The 26,215-nt window shown below is 34.5% G+C and overlaps 1 protein-coding gene and 1 pseudogene across 1 annotated transcript in view; one reads left to right on the top strand and one right to left on the bottom strand.

Moving 5' to 3' along the window:
* The window catches only part of TRPM7 (transient receptor potential cation channel subfamily M member 7), a 120,904-nt gene that overhangs the window by 27,719 nt on the left and 66,970 nt on the right, over positions 1 to 26,215 (bottom strand). Inside the window, 12 exon segments of the mRNA XM_089907249.1 lie at positions 545 to 612; positions 2,614 to 3,329; positions 4,099 to 4,231; positions 5,244 to 5,428; positions 6,507 to 6,633; positions 8,955 to 9,129; positions 15,039 to 15,317; positions 16,794 to 16,922; positions 23,022 to 23,165; positions 23,243 to 23,398; positions 24,491 to 24,719; positions 25,744 to 26,024. Coding sequence (XP_089763375.1) covers positions 545 to 612; positions 2,614 to 3,329; positions 4,099 to 4,231; positions 5,244 to 5,428; positions 6,507 to 6,633; positions 8,955 to 9,129; positions 15,039 to 15,317; positions 16,794 to 16,922; positions 23,022 to 23,165; positions 23,243 to 23,398; positions 24,491 to 24,719; positions 25,744 to 26,024 — 2,622 coding nt within the window.
* LOC149750197 (KRAB domain-containing protein 5 pseudogene) lies at positions 19,835 to 22,358 on the top strand (annotated as a pseudogene).

The raw sequence follows: 26,215 nt of genomic DNA, 5'->3' as shown, positions 1-26,215 counted from the left end.
TAAAGCTCAAATTAGTTATTGGTAATTTATGAAAGCAACAGTTAAGAAATAAAAATTTTCAGCCAGGAAACACACCTTTTTGCTAGTTGTTCTGTACACTTTAAAACTCATTTAACCAACATTTATTGAACATCTTACACTTGCACGCGATACTGTAGTTACTGGCATATTCAGCTTTTTATTGCTAGACCACAGGGTCCTTGAGAAGCAGGGTTATATTCTAATGAATTCTGGGGCCTGGGAAAGAGTTGAGTTCAATGAGTAGTCTGTGGAAACCATATAGGGAGAAGCATTTTTTAAGAGAAATGTTAAATAGGTGATTTTTAACTTCAGTTAAAAAATGCAAGCTATTTGTACATTTTTTCATATTCTTCAACTGTTTCTTCTTTTTTGCAAATTGTGTATAAGCTTCAAATATTTGGAACTCTCATGCTGATGATGGTTTCTGCTAACACTGTATTTTTCCTGAAAAATATGCTTAATTCTATTTTGAACTAAACTCCAAAATAGCAAAATAATCACACTGCTATAAGGATTTACTTACGGATAATATTTCTTTTATCTTGTTTGACGTTTCTTTAAACCTCTGTAAATCCATGCTATCTCTGTGTCCTTAAAAAAGAAAAAAGAAAAGATTACAACAAAAAATACTTGTTTTTTTAGTTCTATCAAAATAATGTCATTGCCTAGTCTATTCAAACAAGTGACGTATGTTGTCTTGTGAGTAGTTTTGATGGCTCTGAAGTTTCCTGTAGCTTTCCTGATAAATACTGAAAATAGGTATCAAAAAGCTGGAGAAGATGAGTAGTTCAAGTTTACAGTAACAGGATCCTAAAAGAATCCAACATGTGATATAAAGTAAACCGCTTGAAATTTAGAAGAGGGGGAGCAATCATTTTTACTCTCAATAAAAAAAGCATTATATATAATTATTATACATATATACATATTACATATAAATATAGACATAAAACATGGATATCTATATCTACATATCCATACCAGTGGCAATATATTAACAAACAAACTAAAATATGTTTTTAAAAAATAAATTGGGATAGATTTTATGTAGGAAAAGTTGTCTCTATAAACCCACAGTGAACTCACATAGCCTAGCAGTAGAGATCAGCATGCTCAGTACCTAGATAATCCATGGGGTTGGCCCTAATGTGGAGAATTTTACATGGACATAACATTCTGTGAACCATCTCTATACATGTTCCGTGACTAGGTAAATTCCTAGGCTGGGAAGGCTCATATAAGTGTTAAAGACAAGGTTGGGAAGCCACCTGAAGGAAAAATTCTAACTTGAAGAGACAGAGGGCCTTCTTCAAACCTTGGAACATTCTGGTTATGTCCACGAACAACCCAAGTTGCTTTCTAAGAATTCTTTGTTAAATACTTTTATCTTTAATAATCTAAGAGGAAGGCTGTTAGAACACTATATTCTACAAATACTTGGGGCTTAGCTAGCTCTACAAAGCATTCCCTCTTCATCTTTTCCTTCCACGTGGCATAATGTCAACATTTAAATAACAAAACATCATCATTAAAAACAAAACAAATAAAACCTTAAACATACAAACGACAATATTAGTTCTTTCTTCCTGCCTTCATTGCCAAGCTTTTGAGTCGCCCCCCATCACTCTCTACATTCACTCCCATTTGTACTTTATTTCACTATAATCAGGCTTCTTCCTCTATCACTTCCTTCACTGAAACAGTTTTCACCAAGGTTATTAACATGTTATCATTGCCAAAATAAATATATTTTCAGTCCTTATTTTACTTGAGGTGAGGTATAAGAATGAATCATTCCTTTCTGAAATGATCTCTGGGTATATACTCTCTGGGTATATAAATGGGTTGACCATAAATACTCATTTTCCAAGTAGAGTCTTGGCTTTCCCTATTATCCTAATGTAAGTATCAGTAACACACCCTTTCACTCTCAAAAGTGTACTGGTTTGGATGAAAAATTATATGGTCAGCCTATTTATAAAACACTGTTCTTTTCCAGTTACTTCTAGCCTCCCCTATACCTTTGTCTTGCAACACTTACACATCACTCAAATTCTTTCAACAAAAGTTGATCAAATTCAAGAGACTATGCTTAAATTCAAAAGACAGAGTCTAGGGCTTCCCTGGTGGCACAGTGGTTGAGAGTCCGCCTGCCGATGCAGGGGACACGGGCTCGTGCCCCGGTCCGGGAATATCCCACATGCCGCAGAGCAGCTCGGCCCGTGAGCCATGGCTGCTGAGCCTGTGTGTCCGGAGCCTGTGCTCCGCAACGGGAGAGGCCACAGCAGTGAAAAGCCCGCGTATCGGGAAAAAAAAAAAAAAAGTCCAAATAAGTTTTCCATACAATTGTTATTATAGTAAGTTGCACCAAAGAGGTATGTGCTAATATAACTAGTATAGCCCAATTCAACCTACTTCCCCGACTTCTGACTCCTTAAAAAATTTTTAGAACTATACTCTATGAAAAGGTAATCCACTTGTCACACAAGTACATGATTTTATTAATTAGCAATTTATTTTTATTTCTAAGGTGATAATTATAATTAAAAAATAAATAACGTTGATATACAAATATCAGTTTGCCAAACTTACCTACGAATGCTCCAAATTCTACATTATCTCCTTCTGCAGCTTTAGAACAAACAGTTTCTTGATCTTTGGTTATAGTTTCCAAGTGGCTTTTGCAACTTGGCTGGGATGGTGTACTAACAAAAAATTTGGTTGGTGGGGATGACAGATGTGGTATGCTATTAGACGAACTGCCTGATTTTTGAGTTTTACTAAACATTTTTAAGGTTTCTACTCCATGTTGTCTCTGTCGCAGTTCTGGAGGAGAGACAGCACTTGGGAATAAGGCACCACAAGAGGAACCAGCCTCTGGAAAATTGAATTCTTTTCTCTGGGGTATTACAGGTAAATCCTGACCAGATATGTTAAATTGGGAATCTTTTTCATCTTTCATAAAAATATTACAAAGAAAAGGATTATTACTTTCAAGACCACTTTGAGGAAGAGAGGAGCTAAGTGTATTTACAACACTGTGCTTTTTCCATACAGAAGGTCTTACAGGACCATCATCAATAAGGTTTTGAGCCAAATGTTTGGAAATGCTCAATTCTCGTGTGATTTCATTGTGAACTTTGCTAGCTTCTGAAGCTTTCTGGGCAGTGAGTGTTTTTAATGTATCTACAGTCAGGGCCGAAAGATCTTGCAAATGGCCAATTTGAGAATCTAATGATTGTAATGATCTTTTGATATAGTTGACGCGATCTCCAACTTCTTTAATCTGAATGGACATCTGCTCCACTCTGTAAGGGAAACACAGGAGTTTTACAAATGTTAAAAATTAATGGTTTCGAAATATCCGCCTGCCAATGCAGGGGACATGGGTTCGATCCCTGGTCAAGTAACTAAGATCCCACGGGCTGTGGGGCAACTAAGCCCGCGTGCTGCAACTACTGAGCCCACAAGCTCTGGAGCCCACACACCACGACTAGAGAGCCCACGCACCATAACGACTGAGCCTACACACTCTGGAGTCCGCACGCCGCAACTAAGACCCAACGTGGCCAAAAATAAATAAATAAATAAATATATAAAAAAAATAAGGATCAAGTGCTAATCCTATTATAATAAAAATATAAGATTTTAAAACACACTTTTGTACCATAGGCTATTTATTCCCCCATCAGAGTAACACAAAACTGTGTATTCAGCTACATACACATAAACTACTATTACCATTATTGTACCTACACAAATACCATATACTTTTAGAACGTAGCAAAACTAATGGAAAGAAACATGTTTTAAAATAATTAAGACAGTTTAACTTTTCTCCACCAACTCTTTTCTGCCCTCTGTAACAAGGGTCAAAAAACAGTTAAGAGACTGACTGACTGACTTACATGAAGTCTTAGAAGTAAAGAATGGAACTGTCTCACAATATATTATGTAAAACCATTACTAAACTTACTTGTTTGACAAACATAAATTGAACAATGACCATGTGTAAGAGACATAACTAAGAGAACCCACTCTGACATAAAATCAGTTATAATTAAAGAGTTTCTGAACCTTTCAAAAGTGACACGAATTCTCTCTTCACTCCCAGAATGGAATTTGTCATCTTTTTCATTAAAATACATCTCAACACACTGCTCTTCAAAATCATGAAGTTTCTTTTGATCTTCTTCTGTTAAAAAAAGTTCTAAGGAGGGAAAAGAAAAAAAAAATCAACAGAGACATCAAGATAAACTTTAGCTCATGAGTTTTATGTTATTTAGAGTTCATAAAGCTATGTAAATCATCAGCATTTTTTTTTTCTCTTTTTACTGGTGTGTTTCTAAAGCCTTAAACAAGTATTTCTACTTCTTTCTTCACTCACAGTGTGATGTTGGAAGAATAGTTTCCAGTATTTCCTCCTTTTCGAATCTCCGTTTCCTATAAAATACCCTTCCCCATCTATCTCTCACACCTCTCCTTCGCATACCCAGGTACAAGAATATAAGAACTGATTTGGTAGAATAAAAAGCCACTGTAAAATTTTAGGCAGAGTTTATTATGTCTCACGTAGTACATAGAATGTACTAAAAGTGTTAGTTTACACAGCAGTCAAAACGGTTTGTAGAACGGCAAATGTTATGGCTTACACTAGCATTTTAACAAAACCGAATTGAGATGCCATACCAAAAGGTAAGTTTAATACTAAATTTACTTTTATAGATAAACATATTGCACTTTAAATTCTTTTATGTTTAGGCAAATTCAACAAAAGGCTTTACAATAACATTAACCAGTTAAGTCTTCTGAATAAAATTAATACTTAGCTTTCAGGGACTTCCCTGGTGGCACAATGGTTAAGAATCTGTCTGCCAATGCAGGGTACACAGGTTCGAGCCCTGGTCCGGGAAGATCCCACATGCCACGGAGCAACTAAGCCTGTGCGCCACAACTACTGGGCCTGCACTCTAGAGGCCGCAGGCCGAGAGCCTGTGCTCCACAACAAGAGAAGCCACCACAATGAGAAGCCCGCGCACCGCAACGAAGAATAGCCCCACTTCACCGCAACTAGAGAAAGCCTGCGTGCAGCAACAAAGACCCAACGCAGTCAAAGATAAATAAATTTAAAAATAAATTTATTAAAAAAAATATACTTAGCTTTCAGTGTGATACTGATAAGTGATAAAATAAAAACATTTGCCTTAATATATTTTACTTACTTGGTCCATCCGAAGTCTTGTCTTTTTTTCTTCTTTTACATATGCAGCAAAACAGAGAAACTATATGGCTGAGAATGATAAGTGGTGGAGGCAGAACTGGTTTCTCATGATAAGCCATAATAAAATGATAACGTTGGTACTTCCATACAATATTGGAAATTGCCTTCACTTGTAAATACACATTGCTTGAATAACAAAGAATAAAAATAAACTTAGCTAATCACATTTTAAAGTTTTAAATACTAAAATTTTATTGTAATTCTGCTCTAAACAAGGATTCAAAGGAGTACTCCACCATAAACAAGACTAAAAGGTAAATGCGAAACCGGAAAAAAACACATGCAACAGTATAAGGCAAAGTTTGATACTGCTGAGGGTCTTAATTATAAACTCCCAGAAAAATAGGCAGAAAATATGATTTTAAGCTTTTTAAATTACATATAAATGACAAAAACAGAAGAAAATATTCAATCTGAGTAGTAACAAAATAAGTGCAAATAAAAACAAGACTCTTATGTACTGTCAAATTAGCAACCATTAAAAAGATAATACCTACTGTTAGCAGAGATTTGGAGACACAAGGCCTATTTTGACTTAAATAGAAGAAGTCCGAAATATACATATATTGAATAGTTCTACTTTTAGGAAAACACTCTAAGGAAATACATAAGGATTAATAAAAAATTTAACCACAATGTGGTTTTGGGGAACAAAAAATTATAAACAATCGAATGGAGCAATATAACATATTGGCTTAAAAATTACAGTCTATATCATGGAATACGAGGTAGTCATTAAAAAACTGGAGAGGGATATTTATTAATGTAGGATAATATTCATGTTTTGCTTAGTTAAAAACAGTATACAAAATATAAGAACATTATTTTTAAAAAGAAAAAGTGGTTCATATATATAAAATATAAAAAGGATGTATACCAAAATACTAAGGATGGGATTACTGAAGTATTTTCTATTTGCCTTTCTGTTTTGTATACTGCATGTGTATTCCCTGGCCACCTTGTAATAAATACCAAATAAAGATTAAATTTGTAAAAGAACTGCATGTTGAAAGATAGAGTCTCAAATTTAGAATTAATTTGATTTTGAAAATACATGCTTTCTTATTTGTAATTTTCAAAAATAATTTTTAGTAGTTTAAGCCTCAATAAAATCTTTATACTTTAAATTTTGTATAGTTCCTTCAAAAAGAGAACTATATATTAAATGATCTCATTACAATAAGCAACCAAATAAAATTCTTACTTGAAAAATGCAATAAGAAGATTGACCATAATGATATACTGTACAAAGAGGTAGACTGCTTGAAGAAATGGAGTCAACCATGTCCCAGGACCACAGATTTCAGTGATAGTGGAATCCTTTGCACAAACTTGAGAAAGAAAAAAAAAAAATTAAAACAGTAATTTACCAGTTACTGCTTCTAGTCAATATTTGTGTACGTTTGTTTGAAGGAAGTTTTGATTATGTACATATCTGTTTCACAGATTCTAGCAAAAGCTTCTGGGCAGGCAGCCATACAAACACCAACTTAACAGTATTCCAAAAGAGAAGAATTTTGTGAAAGATGTGGGTACTATTCTACGACTCTACTCCATACAAGGAAGTATATATTTCTGTATTATGTCTACCCTCCAAGGTAGGGTTTAGCCAGAGGAGCATTAAGAAGAATAAAACTCCCAGATTCAGCCACACATTTCTATAAGAAAAATACCCGAACCAGAAAAGAGTATGATAAACTCATAGTAAATCTACAAACATAATGAATACTGAGTTTAGCTTATTATGCCACAAAGGAGGGTTGACGGAATGGTTAAAGTGCCTCTTAAATATACAATGATTAGATTTGAATTCCTTGCATTTCATTGCCTCCATCTGGAATGTTTCTGAAGCCATAATACAGCTGAATTAAGGAAGGGAAGAGCTTTAATACCCACCAGAGTTATGAGGAATAAAGTAAAATAAATTCAAGTAGGGCAAGGATTTGAATTAAATAGTCTTGAATTAGTGACAAGTTTTATACAAATATTTATAATACACTTAGCACCTGGTGTTTTGTAAGCATTTAAAAAATATACATCATTGAAATTCTCATCATGGCTGTATCATTCCTTTCACATAAAATGGTTTTACGGGCAAACTGATGCATAAGGTCCTTTCACTCCTAAAAAAAATTTTTTTTTTTTTTTTTTTTTGCTGTACGCGGGCCTCTCACTGTTGTGGCCTCTCCGGTTGCAGAGCACAGGCTCCGGACGCGCAGGCTCAGCGGCCATGGCTCACGGGCGCAGCCGCTCTGCGGCATGAACCCGTGTCCCCTGCATCAGCAGGCGGACTCTCAACCACTGCGCCACCAGGGAATCCCCTAAAAAATTTTATGAATCTATTTCCACTCTATTCAGATTAGTTTGTTGAAGCAAATAACCAAGAAAGAGAATGCAGGAGAGTAAAAAACTGTATCCAATGCTGTATAACTAAACTAGAGCCACATAAGAAAAAGCAGACAATAAAAACCTGGAAATGACAATAAACAGGAAGCCATTAAACACAAAATTTTACCAGGCTGGTAAAAACCTCACTGTTTTAACCAACATCTCAAAACAACTGATGACTACTATGTGACCATCCCCTGATCTAATCACCTATAAATAGGTGGGTAAGGAGCAACACAGAATGGGGGTGAGGGAGGAGTAAAGTAAGATGGGTGAGAGAGAGCAAGAGAGAACATGAACAAACTAACAAAATAAAGATTCTATAACTCAATGTGAAGGTCAGAAGAACATCCTTGAAAGTTGGCAGTATCAACTATGTCCACAAGTTATCTAGCCTTTTAAACTAAAACAACAGAATAGCTTTATGCAGAGAATGTATTCAGAGTTGAATTTTACAATTCAAGAATATATACAATCCGGGCTTCCCTGGTGGCACAGTGGTTGAGAGTCCACCTGCCAATGCAGGGGTCACGGGTTCGTGCCCCAGTCCGGGAAGATCCTACATGCCGCAGAGCGGCTGGGCCCATGAGCCATGGCCACCGAGCCTGCGCGTCCGGAGCCTGTGCTCCACAACGGGAGAGGCCACAACAGTGAGAGGCCCGCATACCGCAAAAAAAAAAAAAAAAAGAGTATATACAATCCAACTAATCAATGTAATTCCATTACCCTTGCCCTGGACAGGTAGACTGAAGCCAATCTGAGCTAATGAGATTAAAAAATAGGTTCAATAGAAGGCATCTGGGAAAGGGACTTTTTCCCCTGAAGGGAACCAATGGAAAACAGTGTCTCTTTCCTCCTGTTGCTTGTGACAGAGTCTTACAATTGTAAAGGAAAACCTGTATGAATCAGACACTTATTACAGAGGACTGGGATGAAAAAGAATGTGTCTTTAGCATGAATTAACCAATCCCAAAGACCACAGACCACTCTACCTCTGAACTTTCTGTTATGTGAGCTAATATATGTCCTTATTGTGTAAGCCAGTTTAGGCCAGATTCCATTATTTGCAGCTAAAAAAAATTTTGAAATACTTTTTTTTCAATTAATTTTTGTTATGTTTCTTCTGGGATTAACTAATGTATCATGGGAGGACTTAGGCTGGTTAACAGTTTGATTTGTGAAAATTTGTAATATTACTATAATGCAATTTTGACTTTGAAATATGAAATAACCAAAAGATATATCTGTACACATAAATCCTTACCATCAATTTCATATGCATAAACTTCACCAAAAATCATCCAGTATGGATGAAAAACTATGTCTTTAGCAAGAGTCCAAGATGGTGCTTCACGAGGATAAAGTATTGCCTTTCTGGGAACACCAAAACTAAGTAATACAAGAGCCATAATCACTACAATGTAGAACATATTGGCCACCTGTTAAAAAATGAACACTGTTAAAATACATGGGAATTTAAACACAAAGACAATTCTTCATCTTAAAAAACAGTTTCTAATGTTCCAACAGATAACTTGAATCTTTGAGTTTCTTTTTATTCCTAGCATTAGCATTCAAGAAACCTCATCACTACATAAACCTTAACATCCAGGAAATTATGTAAAAACTGATCTGTAACATCAGGTAAGTCACAGGCATCCTCTACATAATGAACCATATCACAGGCTCAAACTGGAGTCTGCCTATCTCATGTCCATGAAGATTTTAAAGAAGTAAAGACATAAGGGGCAGATTCAGGGAACCAATTTCCATGAGAGTTCTTTCCTAAAACTGTTCTGTTCTTATACAGGAGGTGCAGACTATCTTTTCTACCTTCCTTTGATAGTATCTTTTGCCCACTTCACAAAAGAAAGGCATTCTTTTCACCCATCGTGAACCCTACCATGGTGCCTTGTCTCCTGGGCTGTGAAAACCTCCTAAGAGGTAAATAAAACAACAAACTGAATTATCAGTATGGGTGTTGAAAAAATTAGTGATACCCGTATCTGGTTAACAAATTCTTTTGCAAGTCACGTAGTTTGCAATTCTTTAATTTCAACAAAATTGAAAAAGAGCCTAACTGAACTATCACATAATAAATCATTAAAAAACAATTTTTATTGCTAAATCACAATGTGAATTTTGACATCATTACTCAGGAATTCAAAGAATTAAGTGAAATGCTATAATGAAACTTCAATTTCTATCCACTTATTTATGTGTACAAGTGTTCAGCACTTACATCTAAGAAAGTGAATGTAGTGTCACTCTGGTAATATGTAATAATATTCATCCACAAATAATAATCTAAGGGGAAAATCCCATGGAGATCAAGAGACTACATTTACAATAAATCTGTACTTTAATCTACTATGAACTAACAATAATTGCAGTAATAAATCTATCTAAAAGAAATTACTAAGACATTTTCATATGCTTTGAACAAGTATATAGTGAGAGTAGAAATGGAAGGCAGGACTGTGAAAAGTAAAGAGGACAGTAAGTCTACACTAGATGGAGAAATTATAAAATATTTATTTATAAATAATCATTTAGTCTTGATCCTTTACCTTTAAAATTGTTAGATCTGCCAATAATTTTTTTTAAAATTAAGTTAGAGTTGAGTCCCTGTGACTTACAATAAAAAAATCCCATACACCGCCCAAGATTCAGTTTTTTTCTTTGTAAAATGGTTAAATAATGCCTTATTTGACCACTTAAGAGAACTACTAAAAGAATATATGTTTTCAATAAACAAAATCTTGGGATAAAAGATTTTTAAAGGCAAATAATTCATCAAAACATTATTCATGGCATTTGCTGTAATTTGAAATCCAAATTAAATAAAGAAAAAGCCCAACTCAAAAGTTCAAATCAAAACCCAAACCTGAAATATTCTAGATTTATTCAAGGTCTGTTGGCTGATGATTCAGAGTTCTCTGGATTTCATACCTTTCGCATAAAGCCTATTTGACAATCTTCCTTATATTTGATCTAAATTTAACTAATTAAAATATCTGAATATTCCATTTCTTATATCTAAAATGAGGGTTCCTAGCTTGAATGTATAGGTATATGGAGTGAGTAGGACGAGTTCAGCATTTACCATGTAATTTTCATTAGTCTGATCTCTATTAAAGATGTCAAATGTGAAGATTTCTTCTACTTTAATCTTTCATATCTTTATGAAAGATATGAAGCTGTTTTCTCTGATTAGAAATTCCCTGCTCAGGAAAAATTCCTACCTATTTTCTAAACTTTTTTCAAATACCATGTTCCTTGTGAAAGCTTTGTCTTCACAAAACAGTTTATCATATCTTTCTCTATCTGCTCACATGCTTGTCTGATATACTAGACTGTGAATTCCATGAGGATCTGGACCACGTCTTATTCATCTTTGTAGTCTCAGCTTAGTATAATGCATAGCATATAACAGATACCCAATGATTAAAAAATGTTAAGTTACTCTAGGAATCTACTACATACTATAAAATCATCTCCTTTATTCATTAAAGGTATACTTTAATGAAGGATTTCTTATACTTTGCAGCATCTACTTTAAGCAGATAATTAGAACATTAACCATCTGAGAGTACTGAAGGAGGTAGAAAGGGAAGATGGCACTAGGAGAAAAACGATAATGATATGATAAATAAATCGTTGACAAGGGGAAAGACATAATCCTGGTGGAGGGTGGTTCTAAAGAAGATCAAAGGTAAAGAAGAAAATGAAATATATATTTCAGCTCCCTATAATTGGGACGGGAGAACCGGTGGGAGTGTTGGGAGTATATTAGAGGTAAGATTCAGATGGAAATCCAGACAGCTCCACTCTCTCTTGGCTTCCTTACTTTTCCCATCTCCATCTGTTATTAAGATTGTTCACTTTTATACTTCCTGCACCTTCCATTTACTGTATATCACCATTAAATTAACCCAATAATACTAAGTCACTAAATAATCTGGTAGACAATGAGAGCTAGAGCAGTTTTTTGCCCTAAAACGTTAGGCTAAAACCAGTTCCTCCCCCAAAACCTTAACTCCCCTAACTTTTCCTGGAAATATCACTACTTCATGAAAGAATGCAAAATGGATGAATAATAAGTACTTCTTTGATGTGACAAATAATAAACCAGTAATTCTTAACTGGGGAGAGTAGGATACACTCTCCTAGAGGGAAAATGTGTAGTGCGGAAAATCAAGTATAATAATGAAACTCTGTATTCAAAAAATGTAAAAATTTTGTCTTCATGATGCAAAGCAATGCTGATAATCCTGTGAGCTAGTGGGGTTACTTAAAAGATAAATTTAATCTAGAAGACCAATTTTAAAAAGAACTGAGAAACAGCATACACATAATGAGCCCATTTCGATAAAACTATTATATACATTTATTCGTGTGAAGTTTGACACAAATAAACACACGTATTCATATATATGTCTTGAAGGATGGAAAGGTATACATCAAACTGTTAATATTGGATGTCTCTGGAGGGTAGTTTGTCTGCACTTGCTAAAATTTTCTACCATGAATAGTAATTTTAGAACAAGGAAAGAAAAGTTACTTTCACAAAAGCAACAGAAGCATAATAGAGTTTGCCTTTTTCAACTGAAAACCGAAAGTAATTTATGGCAGGAGTAGGCCCAAATTTATGGCAGGAGTAGGCCCAGTACATTTTAGATTTTTTCAGCTCAGTGCATAAAGAACTGCACATTAAACCTGACATCTGTATTTTAAAAACAAAACCTGCCAGTTGGTTAAGCCTATGGGAAAGAGCAAAATATTGGGCATATTATATCAGGAAAAGACTAGATGTTCTGGATATAAATTTTAAAAGTCTGGATCAGTAAAGATAGGAAGAAAGAGGTACCTAAAGACATAAACCACTGACAGTATTTGTTTAGTTAGCATTATCTTGCAAAGTGCATTAATAAGGGACAAGATTAGTGTGGTGGGTTGGAACTGAGCATGAAGAACCCTTGTGAGACTTCTTCAGACTGCCTCACTGGTTGAAAATCATCATAATGAACAATCTGACTAGCTGCTTTCAATATCCATACACTGAAAAGTCACTCCAAGATGATAAGGAAAGACACAGAAATGTCAACCTACTTCTTTTATAGTAAAGAAAAATCAAAAATTGGCAGGAAAACTCTTCAATGGTTTCCCCTATATTTTTCTTCTCTAAAGTCCTAGTTTTCAATGTTCTATATACTCCAAGCTACTACGCCCTGTCTAACCAATTTGCTAACAAACTATACCTTATCACAAAAAAATTTCCAGTCAGGCTGTTCCTTTTTACTCCCATCTCTCTCAAGCTTTCGAAGAATGGCTCAGATTCCACTGCTTTAACAAAAACCTCCACAAATTTCTCTCTTTCCATGAATCCCTATATCCCCTACTCATTAACTTAATCAATAAACCACATTGATAGTTTTACTAATATCTCATATAATTTCCTAAAATACTTTATGTAGGATAGGCTCCTCAAGCTAGATTATGTAACTGTTAAAAATAACTACAGGACTGATAAAGTCAAAAAAGAGAAATGTGGTTTCACAAAGTTCAGGGACAATATCCTAATAACCAATCTGCACTGTCTTGCATAACAGTGAAAATATAATAAACATTAAAAACTACTTGGTGAACAATTACAGTTTTTTTAATTTATAATCTGCTGCTAAGGATATAAAAATAAGAGAAAAAAATCTTAACTACCAACCTATGAAAATACAATTAATGTTCAGTATTTTTATGTTGTTTTTTTCCTACTTGAAATGGTTTTATCCACCCAACCAACAAATATTTACTAAGGAGGAATCTACTAAAGTGATAAGTATTGAGATACTAGAGATATAAAGGTGACCAACACCAGACAAGGTTTCTACTCCAAGGAATTTAAAGTCTAGAGGAGAATATAAATAATACAATAAGAATGTAGTTTAAAATGCAGTTAGACACAGATAAATATTCTGAAGGGAAAAACATGGGTCCCATAAAATTATACAGCAAATAAACTTGATCTAGTTGAAAAAGATCAAAAAAGCTTCCCTGAAAAAAAACATGTTGAAGCCAAGATCTGGATAACAAAACTAAGTTAATTAATGAAAAAAGCTAAGGATATGAGTGTACATGAGGGTGATCATTTTACACAGAAAGAACATGAGCTATTCTTGGTTCTCTGATAGGGGCTGTGTTAAAGGAAAAAGATAAAGGTTTGTGTGACTAGAACACAAATAAGAGGTCAAAAATGGTAAGAGGTGAGACTTAAGAAAGCAAGGAAGATGTTACTACTGGAGGAAACTAGGTAAAGAGTACACAGAATCGCTCTGTATTATTTCTTACAACTGCATGTTAATCTGTAACTATCTCAAAATTTAAAGGGAGGGAGGGAGAGAAGAAGGGAAGGAGGGAGGAAGAAAGGAAGGAAAGCAACAGTCAAATTGGACAAGGCTTATGGGTTTCATTATTAAGTACACTGATTTCTAGCAGTAATGCAAAATCATTAAAAGATGTTTTTAAGAAGGAGAACTGACATATCCAGATTTGCATTTTGAAATATTACTCTGGCTATAATATAGATTGAAGACAGGCCAGAGTGCTTGTGAGTAAACAGATTACTATACTACTGCCAGTGCCAGATGATGACAGATTGGGTTTAGGGTAGTGGTAGTAAAGATGAAAAGAAACTCATAGATTGGAGCTGGCAAGTTCATATTTTTTCAAATAGCCCTAGCAAGTAACATTTAAAAATTAAAGTATTTCAAGAGAAAACAAATAAAATAAGGTTTCCTAACTTTATCCTCTCAAATATTTTCTTCAAAAGTTAATATCCTGGGCTTTCCTGGTGGCACAGTGGCTAAGAATCCACCTGCCAATGCAGGGGACACAAGTTCGAGCCCTGGTCCGGGAAAATCCCACATGACACAGAGCAACGAAGACTGTGAGCGACAACTACTAAGCCTGCACTCTAGAGCCCGCGAGCCACAACCACTGAGCCCACATGCCACAACTACTGAAGCCCGTGCACCTAGAATCCATGCTCTGCAACAAGAGAAGCCACCGCAATGAGAAGCCCACACATCACAACAAAGGGTAGCCCCCGCTCACTGCAACTAGAGAAAGATCACATGCAGCAACAAAGACCCAACTCAGCCAAAAACAAATAAATAAATAAATTTTTAAAAAAGCTAATATCCTTAGGAATGGGTCTATTTGCAATATGAGGCAAATAAATATGAACTATCATTCTCTGGTTCAAGTAAAACTATATTAATAACATATTTTTATGATTTTAAGAAAAAATATCAATAAACCCATGAGTATTATCAGACACCTCTCAACTTACCATTTTTCCAATCATCATTACATAAGGTCCTGCCTGTTGATTTACAGCTAGAAAATCTAGCAAACGCACATACCAAAATATTATGTTAAGACAGTAAATTAATCTTCCAGCCACAAAAACATGATTATCATATGCATTCTCAAAGTTCCATTTTGCTCCAAATCTTAGTCCAAATCCAATGAAGAAAGAAATTATGGCAATTGTATCACTGATATTGAAGTAATCACTAAACCACACTTTAATCTTCTGGCTTATTTTTCCAGCTTCAGACATAAAGATCTACAGGTTTAAAAAAAAAAAAAGTAAAAGGTTTCATCACTTTCTTCCTATTAAAACATATACCAGAATTCAATTATACTGTCAGAGCAGAATTTTATATATCATTTAATATTTCAAAGTATTTTGACTGTCTTGGCATTTGATCACCAAAACAACTCAATAAGATATCAAAGACAGATACTTCTTATCCTCATTCTCTATATATAGGGGGAAAAAAAGTAAGAACAAGACCCACAAATAAACGACCTGCTCAACCAAGGTCATCCAACTAAGACACTGAAAATCCTGGATTAGAACACAATTCTCTAGACTTGGAATGTGAGATACCTATCAAAAGTTGTTTTATTTTTCACTGAAACAACACTAGGATATCCAGGTAGGATCTTCCAAAGGTGCCTTATTTGCAGAAAGTAAACAACTCAATGGTTTAAGTAGCTATACTTAGCTCTTTAATATAAAAAATATTTTAAATTTTTTGTGGGGAATGGTAATACATTTAGAGCTTCAAAATCATAGTGTATCAAAAGTAAATACTGAAAAGTCTCCCTTCCACTCTTCACCCCTAGCCAACTAATTCTTCCCACTAGAGGCAATCACTTTTATTACTATCTAATAAATCCTTGCAGAACTGTTTTATGAATTAAAAAATTATATGCAACTTGCTTTCACAATTTAACAACTTAATTTCTTCAAACATGTTAGTAAAACAACAGATTTCATAAACATATGGGCTGTGGCACTCAAAGGCATTTAAAATGCATAAGCTATTAAATTCCTATTATACCTAAGTGGGAGGGAAGTACAATGCCTTCTATCTATTTTTGCAATTTCATGTACTCTCTAAATGTAGAGACATGAAATAATTCATATGTATTTAAATAACTGTGTTATAAAACAACATTTATATAGGTACTAGATTAAACAGAAAGTATAAAACTTTTTTAAAAACCTTTTTTTCCAAAATCAGGATATTAGAAAATTTACAATTTTAAACTGAAAACTCTGATGGACATAGGGATCTAAATCTAAATAATAATTCAATGGGCAATACAGTACACTTTAGAGCAGTACAACCTAAGAGCAAAGTAAGAATATACTTATAATTTATCTACCTGATTGGCTATATGTATATTTAATACTTTTTGAGACTGGCAAAGAACATAAATATGAATGTTGAGGAAATAAGACAAAAACAAATCTATTTTTTGAGACAAATCATTATCTTTGTAATTGTGACAAAGTAACCACACAATCTCTATTCTTTGGCCATCACTTTTAGAACAGCAAAACCAAACAATCTATGTACTTCAATAACATCACCTACTGGGTGATATAGGTGGGTATATGAATATACTCACCTACATCATGGTTATGTGTGTGGGTATGAATAACACATACCCACACACATAACCAAAACAAAACGTAACACCCTCCATATATACACTAAGTTATTGGTAGGAAAAACTAAAGACATACCTCACGGACTTTCTCAATAGCATAGGTAAAAATATAAGCAATAACAATCCATTCTTGAACTGAAGGTAATTGTTCCATTTGTACAAGAACGACAAATGTATAAAGCATCAGAAATCCTAAGTATGCCAACTAATAAAAAAAAGAAAATACAAGATATGAATAAAATTTATTATAAAATACAATTTCTTTACTATGAAAATTTCCAAGCATACACAAAAAAAGAGACAAAATGAGCCCCTGTGAAGTATCTCCCAGCTTCAATCATTAAAAAAGTTTCAGAAGTAACTCTTCTTCCACGCAGACATTGCATTTATCAATCAACCATTTATAAATGGTCCCCAAGGTAAAAGTGTGTTATTCTAGACTTTAGTTGACTTTTTAGTACTTCTCATAGGAAGAATTTTATAATACCAGGTTTATGTTCTCAGTATAGTCCACATAATTTCACTTAACTTATATTATACCTCAAGTATCATACTATAGAACTTCATCACCATCATCAAGAAACACATAATATGTGGCTCCTCCTTCCCCCAACCAAGTAGTATTCCTAAGAAAGACAACTGGTTGGGTTAGCCAAACAGTTCCTTTGGTTTTTAAGTAAAAATAAAAAACACATTTTTCATTTTCACCAAGAACTTTATTGAACAACGTATTCACCCTTTTGTTCCACTACCTTCTGCCATTTTTCAGGCAACTTCATAATTCCATCTTCCCAAAATTTTTATATTTTTGAGCAAAGAACTGTTCCAGATGCCTTTTACAGTCTCCCAGGGAATGGACATTTTTTCCATTAAGAGAAGTTTGCAAAGACCAAAATAAATGGAAATCCGAATGTGCAATGTCTGGTGAATACGACGGATGAATGAGAACTACTCAGCCAAGCCATAAGAGTTCTTGCCTGGTCATCAAAGAAACATGTGGTCTTGTGGTATCCTGATGGAAGATCATGCATTTTCTGTTGACTAATTCCAGAAGCTTTTCATTGAGTGCTGCTTTCAGTTGGTCTAATTGGGAGCAGTACCTGTTGGAATTAATTGTTTGGTTTTCTGGAAGGAGCCCATAATAGAGGACTCCCTTCCAATCCCACCATATACACAACATCGCCTTCTCTGGATGAAGACCGGCCTTTGGTGTAGTTGGTGGTGGTTCATTTCACTTGCCCCATGATCTTTTCCATTCCACATTATTGTACAGTATCCAGTTTTCATTGCCTGTCACAATTTTAAAAACGGAATGTTTTCGTTACATTTAAGTAGGGAATCGCATGCAGAAATACGGTCAAGAAGATTTTTTCCACTTATGTGGAATCCAAACATCAAAGTGATTAACGTAACCAAGCTGGTGCAAATGATTTTCAACGCTTGATTTGGATATTTTGAATATGTCGGCTATCTCCCATGCGGTATAATGTTGATTGTTCTCGATGTCTTGATTTGATCATTATCAACTTCAACTGGTCTACCCGACCACGGAGCATCGTCCAGCAAGAAATCTCCAGCATGAAATTTCCCAAACCACTTCTGACATATTCAGTCACAGCACCTTCTCCATACACTGCACAAATCTTTTTTTGCATTTCAGTTGTTTTTACCTTTCTTGAAACAATAAAACATAATATGCTGAAAATGTTGCTTTTTTTCTGCCGTCTTCAATATTAAAAAGGCTACACAAAAATTCACCAATTTTGATAAGCTTTTTTTAAATGCATGCTGATATGACAGCTGTCACAATACAGCCTAACAAAATTGTTTTGAATGAAGTTAAAGACAACTAAGTGCTACTACAGCCATCTTACAGAAAAGACCCAACAAATTTTTTGGCCAACCCAATATCTTCTTAGCCCCCAATCACTGAGGTTGAATCCCAAGAAATGTAAACAAATATGGAAAACATTCTCCCTAGGTAAGAGAACATCCCACCTTTGAGACTCTTAACAAGAAAGGTTTTAAGGAGATGATAAGGAACAACATATAATAACATTTGAAGAGTCATTTCATTTTAGAGGAAAACCCGGACTCTCTGACCCTTGAACAATTGTGGCTGAGAATTCTCTCATCGTTTTCCTTGCCTCTACCAGTTTTAAAATAAGCCATATCTTTGATTTGAACTATGGCGGAGTAGAGAAGTAAACTGCAATATGCAAAGAAAGAAAAAAGAAATTCCTAGAGCCACCTGAATTGTCCATTTTTAAATAGTTGTTCATACGAATGCAAACATATGAAACCTATGTTATTTCCATTAGTGGAGACAGAATTTGGGGATTATATTAGGTAATTCAGATTTACAATTTTAACATCTGAACAAGATGGAGCAAGAAAATTTTCGTATTGGGAAGGAAGCGTAATGAATTAGTATCAGGTTAATGGGCATGTGTGTAGGTGAGAAAGCAATGGTTGAAGGAACAAATTCTCAAATGTTCATATTAGCATAAAGCTAACAGAAAACTAACATTTGCATACTTTGGCAATTCAAAAAAAGCCTGATAATGATGAAAATGAAACACAACAAACATGACAACAAAAACCAAAAACAACTTAAAAGTTTTCCTGGGGAGTAAAAACTCATTCACTTGGCCCCTGGAAAAAAGTAGGCACCAGTCTCATGTGTTTCTCAGATGGAGTCCATTCCTCTATGGACATGTATGCTCTTTAACCTGGTAGTAAAATTTGTTCTTCCACTGGCAAGGGAAAAACCAATTATGTGACAGATAACCAAACATGTACTATGATTAAAGAAATAAGCTATCATACCACTGAAAAATAAAACTATATGAATAATCTAGATTACTTTTCACCATCAACTAACACTGCAGAAAGGTTTATTTCCAAAATTTTAACATTATCTGCAAAAGCACGAAGAAATTATAACTGTGTATCAGAGAACGTACTGTTCTTTTAAGTGGAAAATGGATTTCCAGTGATCTAAGTTATATCAAGATTAGTATGGACTCTAAACCAAAGGTACCCTTAAAGCCTATCTTTCAAAAACATTTTGCTGGCTCTGCAGGGACCTGGGCTCCAGCTCCATTCCGGGCGGGGGGTGGCGGGCAGTGGGGGCGGGGCCGCTCCGCCCTCAGTCACTTGGGGGAGAGTGCAGAATACATGGCCCCACCCCTAGGGGGTTCCTGGAGGGGGTGCCCCAAGCCGGGGGTGGGGGGCGGGCACCCACAGCAGCCGCAGGCCCCAGCCAAATAATACCTAAATGTTGGAGTTCGGAGCAGAGAAAGGTTTACTGCAGGGCAATGCAAGGAGACTGGTGGCTCATGCCCCCAAAAACCCAAACTCCTGAAAGGGTTTCAGCAAAGCATTTTTAAAGGCCAGGAGCTGGTTATTCCTGTATTTCTCCTGAGACAAAGGATGGGAGAAATTGGCCTTTTCAGCATTTCAAAGTCAACTATGAAAGTTCGGCTTGTGCGTAGGAGCTGGTGAGGGAGATGTGCTGACACCTTTGAAGGTACATTCTCAAGATGCTGATGTGTTTCTTCAACATAATATTGATGAAAAAACAACCCAGAGCAGGAGAAAGAACAGGAGGAAATGGCAGCTTCTCAGGGACTGCTGACATTCCAAGATGTGGTCATAGATTTCTCTCAAGAGGAGTGGGAATGACTGGACTTTGATCAATGGGAATTGTACAGGGACAGATGTTAGAGAGCTATAGGGATCTGGTCACCTTTTTGGAGCAAAAAAAGGATCTCTAGGATGTGAAGGGAATGCAGACAGTAGCCACATACCCAACTATGTCTTCTTACGACACCCAGATTTTGATGACCACAAAGTAGGCATGGAAGATTTATTCCAAAAAATACTGCTGGGAAAACATGAAAGTTGTCGACTTGGAAATTTAAACTGCAATAAACTGTGTAAGGTCTTAACCAAGAGCTCTATTTTTCAATAACTACAACAGCATTTATAATGGAACAACAAGCTATCCCTGCATTGAATCAGACAATAACTCTGACCGAGACTCAAGTCTTACGAAACATCAGGGCACTGAATTTTCAGAAAACCATTCTAAAAGTAATAAATACAGGAATGTCTTTTATCAAAGCTCAAATATTACTACATATAAGAGGATTCATATTGGAGAGAAGACTTACAAATGTAGTGAATGTGATAAAGGTTTTAATCAGTCTTCAATATCAACTTACTCAACATCAGAGTAATCATACTAGAGAGGAATATTACAAGTGTAATAAATGTAGGAAAGTCTTTAATCAATCATTAAATCTAAGTAGACAAAGGAAAATTCATACTGGAGGGAAACTTTATAAATGTAAAGACTGTGGAAAAGCCTTCAAATGGTGCTCAAAATGTACTCAACATCAGAGAATTCATACTGGGGAGAAACTATACAAATGTAAAGAATGTGGCAAAGCCTTTACCCAGGGCTCAAATCTTAAGCAGCATCAGATAATTCACACTGCAGAGAAGACTTACAAAAGTACAGAATGTGGCAGTACCTTTAATCAGCATTCATATCTTATTCAGCAGAGACCTCATACTGGAAAGAAACCTTACAAATGTAGCAAATGTGGCAAAGCCTTTAACTGGCTCTCAAAAACATCAGAAAATAACAGTAGAAAAAGTAGAAAAAAACCATAATAGCAAAAAACGTACAAATGTAGAGAATGTGACAAAGCCTTCAACCAGAGCTGTTACCTCACTCAACATCAGAGAATCCATAGTGGAGAGAAACCCTACAAATGTAATAAGTGATGAAAGACATCAGTCCTAAATATATACTTCAGAAAACACCTGAAGAGTTCACAGTGGAAAGAAACTTGAATGATGAAAAAAATGTGAAAGTACTTAATCAAAAATCAAATCTAAACAAATATCAGAGTACATAGTAGAAAGCATTAAAGTCAATAACTTTTCTGGCGTTACTCTAATTGAGAATATTACAGAAAATAATCTAAAGTTAAAACACTTATAAAATTTGTGGTATTGATCACAGGATCACAGGGAATGATGTTTGGGCAGGTGTAATTATTATCAGCATCTTTTTTATATTGGCATTATTTGAGATTATTTGAAAATAATATTAGGTAGCAATCATTTATTTTTACTACTCCATGGATGTTTAAAGAGCCTGTAATGTAAAATGTACAATGAAAATCTAAATGGAGATGACATCTGTCATTGATTTAAATCATTCCTATAGATCACCATTAGTTAAGTGTTCAAGGAATCATTCTTTGTATTAAAGACAGAGGATCACTGTAAATTTTAAATAGTTGTGACCATTTGCTTTTAGGATAAAAGGATGTTAATTCATTAAAATCTTGATAAACATTCATTAAATCAACAGATAGAAGTCATGAATATTAGTTGGCATATTTGAAACAAATACATCTTCATCAATAACTAAGAAAAATATAGGTAACCCTTCCATAAGAAGTTATAAAATTACTGTACATCCATGTTTACTAAATAACTAGGCTTCTTTGTGTAAATCAAAAAAATCACAATTCTCAGATCATTCTATCCAAAGAACAAGAATTCTTCTGAATTACTGTAATCTGTATTTTGATAGAGAATCATAGATGGATTGTTAAAGGTTTATTTAGACCATGTGTGAACTTAATACGTTAACTAATAAAACTGAATGGTTTTTAATGTGGTAAAAACAATTTTTGCTCAATTTTAAAATATACCATGTTACTAATTCAAAAAGATACATGCACCCCAATGTTCATAGCAGCATTATTTACAATTGCTAAGATATGGAAGCAACCTAAGTGTCCATCAACAGATGAATGGACAAAGATGTGGTAAATATATACAATGGAATATTACTAAGCCATAAAAAAGAATGAAGTGTTGCCATTTGCAGCAACATGCATGGACTTGGAGGGTACTATCTTAAGTGAAGTCAGACAGAGAAAGACAAGTATTGTATGATATCACTTATACGTGGAATCTTAAAAATACAACAAACTAGTGAATATAACAAAAAAGAAGCAGACTCACAGATATAGAGAACAAACTAGTAGTTACCAGTGGGGAGAGGGAAGGGGGGGAGGGGCAATATAAAGGTAGGGGATTAAGAAGTACAAGCTATTAGGTATAAAATAAGCTACAAGGATATATTGTACAACATGGGGACTATAGCCAATATTTTATAATTTTATAAATGGAGTATAACCTTTAAAATTGTGAATCACTATATTATACACTGTAACATATAATATCAATTATACTTCAATAAAAAAAATCATACCGTGTTAAACCAGAATTTTACAATTGGTGCATGATAAAAGGCATAAAACTTCCGTGTGATTGGAAGCTTTTTTGATTTTATTTGTATCTCCAATTCATTCTTCCCTTCATTCCTGTCCAATATTCTTACTTCTTTAAATACTTCCTAAAATAAAAAGAACATTTATTGTACATTTATTCACAACAAATTTATATTTACTTTAAATTTTTTCTCCTCCTTACCATGGGAATCTCTTCTGTTATGTTCTGAAAGTTGTTCTCACTATCTTCCATTGTCATTTGATGAGCATCTTGAGATTGTGGAATATGAGACATTTCAGCCTTAGTTTTATATTCTAACATTAATATGGCAGGTGGAACTAAAATGCTTAGTATGACCTAAAAATTTCAGAAACACAAAAGTTTACATTTTAAAATTAATGGCCTTCAAGAATATAATAAAGGCAATAAAAAGGTATACAATCTCCTGATTATTAGTTAGCCATTTTTCCCCTGGTGGTGCAGGGGAAAAACAAAAACTTCACATTTTACTTATATATAAAGAGGCCAGGTTGAATTGTTTTAAAGAGTAACAAAACATTTGAGTATTATGATATAAGGGTATAGAAAAGATTTAATAATTATTATACACTTGTCCTGTTAAAAAATCAGGTTACAATTTGTTCAGAAAATACATTTTTGTCTAAATAAAATGTAAGCCTTATGAAGTTAATATGTGCTTAATTTTATCCTAAATCTCTCTGCAAGTGTTCCATGTCACAACGTGATTACTCAGCTTGTGCCTCTATAAACAAAAAGGTTTATTTCCAAAATTTTATGTATTACCTGCAAAATCCTCAAGCACAAAGAAATTATAATTGTTGTGTCAGGGTTTCTATTATAATTGTATATCAGGGTTAATCCTTCACCATTATTTTTAGTATATGATCAGTATTTATTATCCACTTACAATGATCAGTGATTAAACTACTTGCCTGATTTCTGCCTTCTATATTTCTATACCTTTTTTCAGACATAAAATAACAAAAAGGAAAGTTTAAAGTAAAATCTCTCACTAATGAAACTGAAAGTACCAGACAACATTTTACCCCAATTTATAACCATAAAAACCGAGCAGATCCAATATACTTCAAGCAAATTAAAAGTAACAGATTATTAAGTTAGTAGATAGGTCCTGAATTTTAGAATTTGGGAATCATCTTTTCATAAAGCAACAACTTTTTTTCATGGCTGCTATAAATGCCAATACTCCCATTTGTTGCTCTCATGCTCCTGACTCAGACTGGGGAAACAATCACTATACACCACACCTGAAAAGGATTCAGAGTGAAGACTAAGAGGGATAAAATGCCAACACCGCAACCCCTACCACCCTCACAAATCAAGGCATTTTACTATACAGCTGAGCTAATTCCTCTGTTCTTTTTTATCTAATCACACACTTTATATTAAATTATTTCTAAGGTATACCTTGTACCAGGAATTTTTCCTCATATTCAGCCTTCCCATCCACATATCAGATAACAACATTTGTGTACAGGTGTGGGCTACAAAAGGTCTAAGTCTTGAAGAAACTGCTAACTTAAGACAGGTGGAATTACTCCAGTTTTTCAGTTCATAAGTGAGCAATTTCATAGCCATGGTTTCATCTTGTCTGAAGGATTGTTCTAATAATTCAACTGCCAGTTGACCAAAATCACTATCAAAAGATAAAAGCCAAAACATATTCAGATTACCAAACTGCAGTTTTAAACCATTATCCTTAAGTCATTCATAACATGTTCCAGTTTTTAATATTTTCACACACACACTTAGGGAAATGTGAGGCATCAGAATCATAGTAGCCCTGCGTTTTCAGATATCCACTACTATGTGAAAATCACAAAATATTAAAATATGCCACATTAGGAACAAGACTGAAAATGTGACTCCGGGAGCACTTTCCCCTGGTCCTAGAAATAAACCTATAGACTCACAGGAAACCAAAACTAACAATATTCAGATGCTCTGTTCAGAAAGTCTCTATATAATATTTCAAACATAGAAGAGGGTTGGTACCCAGTAGAGAGGAAGAATAATGTGAATAGGGACTAACCTAATATGAAGAACATCTTAACCTTAAATCCCTGGTAACATGATCACAGGATCTCTATTTGAGTTATTTCCAGTAACAACTCTTACTCTCTTCCAAAGACAGCCCATTTTGGGGGAAGGTGGTCCTATTCTCTATTATAAAGCTTCCTACAAACTACCTTTCTAGCTTAATATTCTATTACTCCCCTAAGTAGACTGTAAAACTTGTGAACTATTTTATTCTTCTACATATGTAGTCCCACCATCTGAAATGCCCTTCCAGCTGAATTAAATTTATTTCCTTAGACTACAGCTCAAACCTCACTTTCTTCCTTTCCCTACCACTTCAAATGGAACTTTTCCTAATCTAATTGCTATTATGTACAACTAATTATTAAACTGATTTCTGGCATTTCTTCTTTCTTGTTGAGATATTTAACTCTTGAACTGCAAACAATATACATGCCTAGGCAGCAAAGTTTCTTTCTGAGTTTTTTTAAAAAAACTTAAACATTTAGAAAGTGGGTTTCTCTTAAATTTTCCAGTAAAATTATAATACGTAACCTAATTAGTGCATGGCACTATAATCTCCACTTAAACCCCATCTATTTTGTATTTTAAAATGTTTCAAATGATAAAATGTAACTTACTTGGAATATTGTTTCAATTCCTCTGAAGTATCATCTACGAGGTCACTCTGCTTTGCTTCATATGCCATTGAACGATAGATCTTACAGGCAACTAATGCTTTAGCCATTGATTCTTCACCATGCTGCCACAAAAAACGGGCCATGACCTGCCTCTTCATAAGGCAAGCCCAAATTAGCAGTTCATTAAGTGGATAAGGAAAGCGCTTGGTTTCTGGATCATCAATATCTACAATTTCATCTTTGGTTCTTTTCTTCTTTCCTTCTTCCACAGCTGTATCAATCTTTAAGAGAAAATAAATGTTATAAGGCTCATCAAAATAAGGCCATATGACATTCATGTGAGAATTTTAGTAAAATACCCTTTATTCTTCAATTTCATACAGCTGCACAAATCAAAATAGTATAAATTTTACACACTTGATTTTTATTATAGCTATTCATTTTATAGAAATGTCATTTCCAAAAAAATGTC

The sequence above is a fragment of the Delphinapterus leucas genome, chromosome 2 (genome assembly GCF_059928025.1).
Source record: "Delphinapterus leucas isolate spDelLeu-1000000601 "Yukka" chromosome 2, BTC_Dleu_Yukka2, whole genome shotgun sequence".
Taxonomy (NCBI): Eukaryota; Metazoa; Chordata; class Mammalia; order Artiodactyla; family Monodontidae; genus Delphinapterus; species Delphinapterus leucas.
This window is presented reverse-complemented; position numbering and strand designations above follow the sequence as displayed.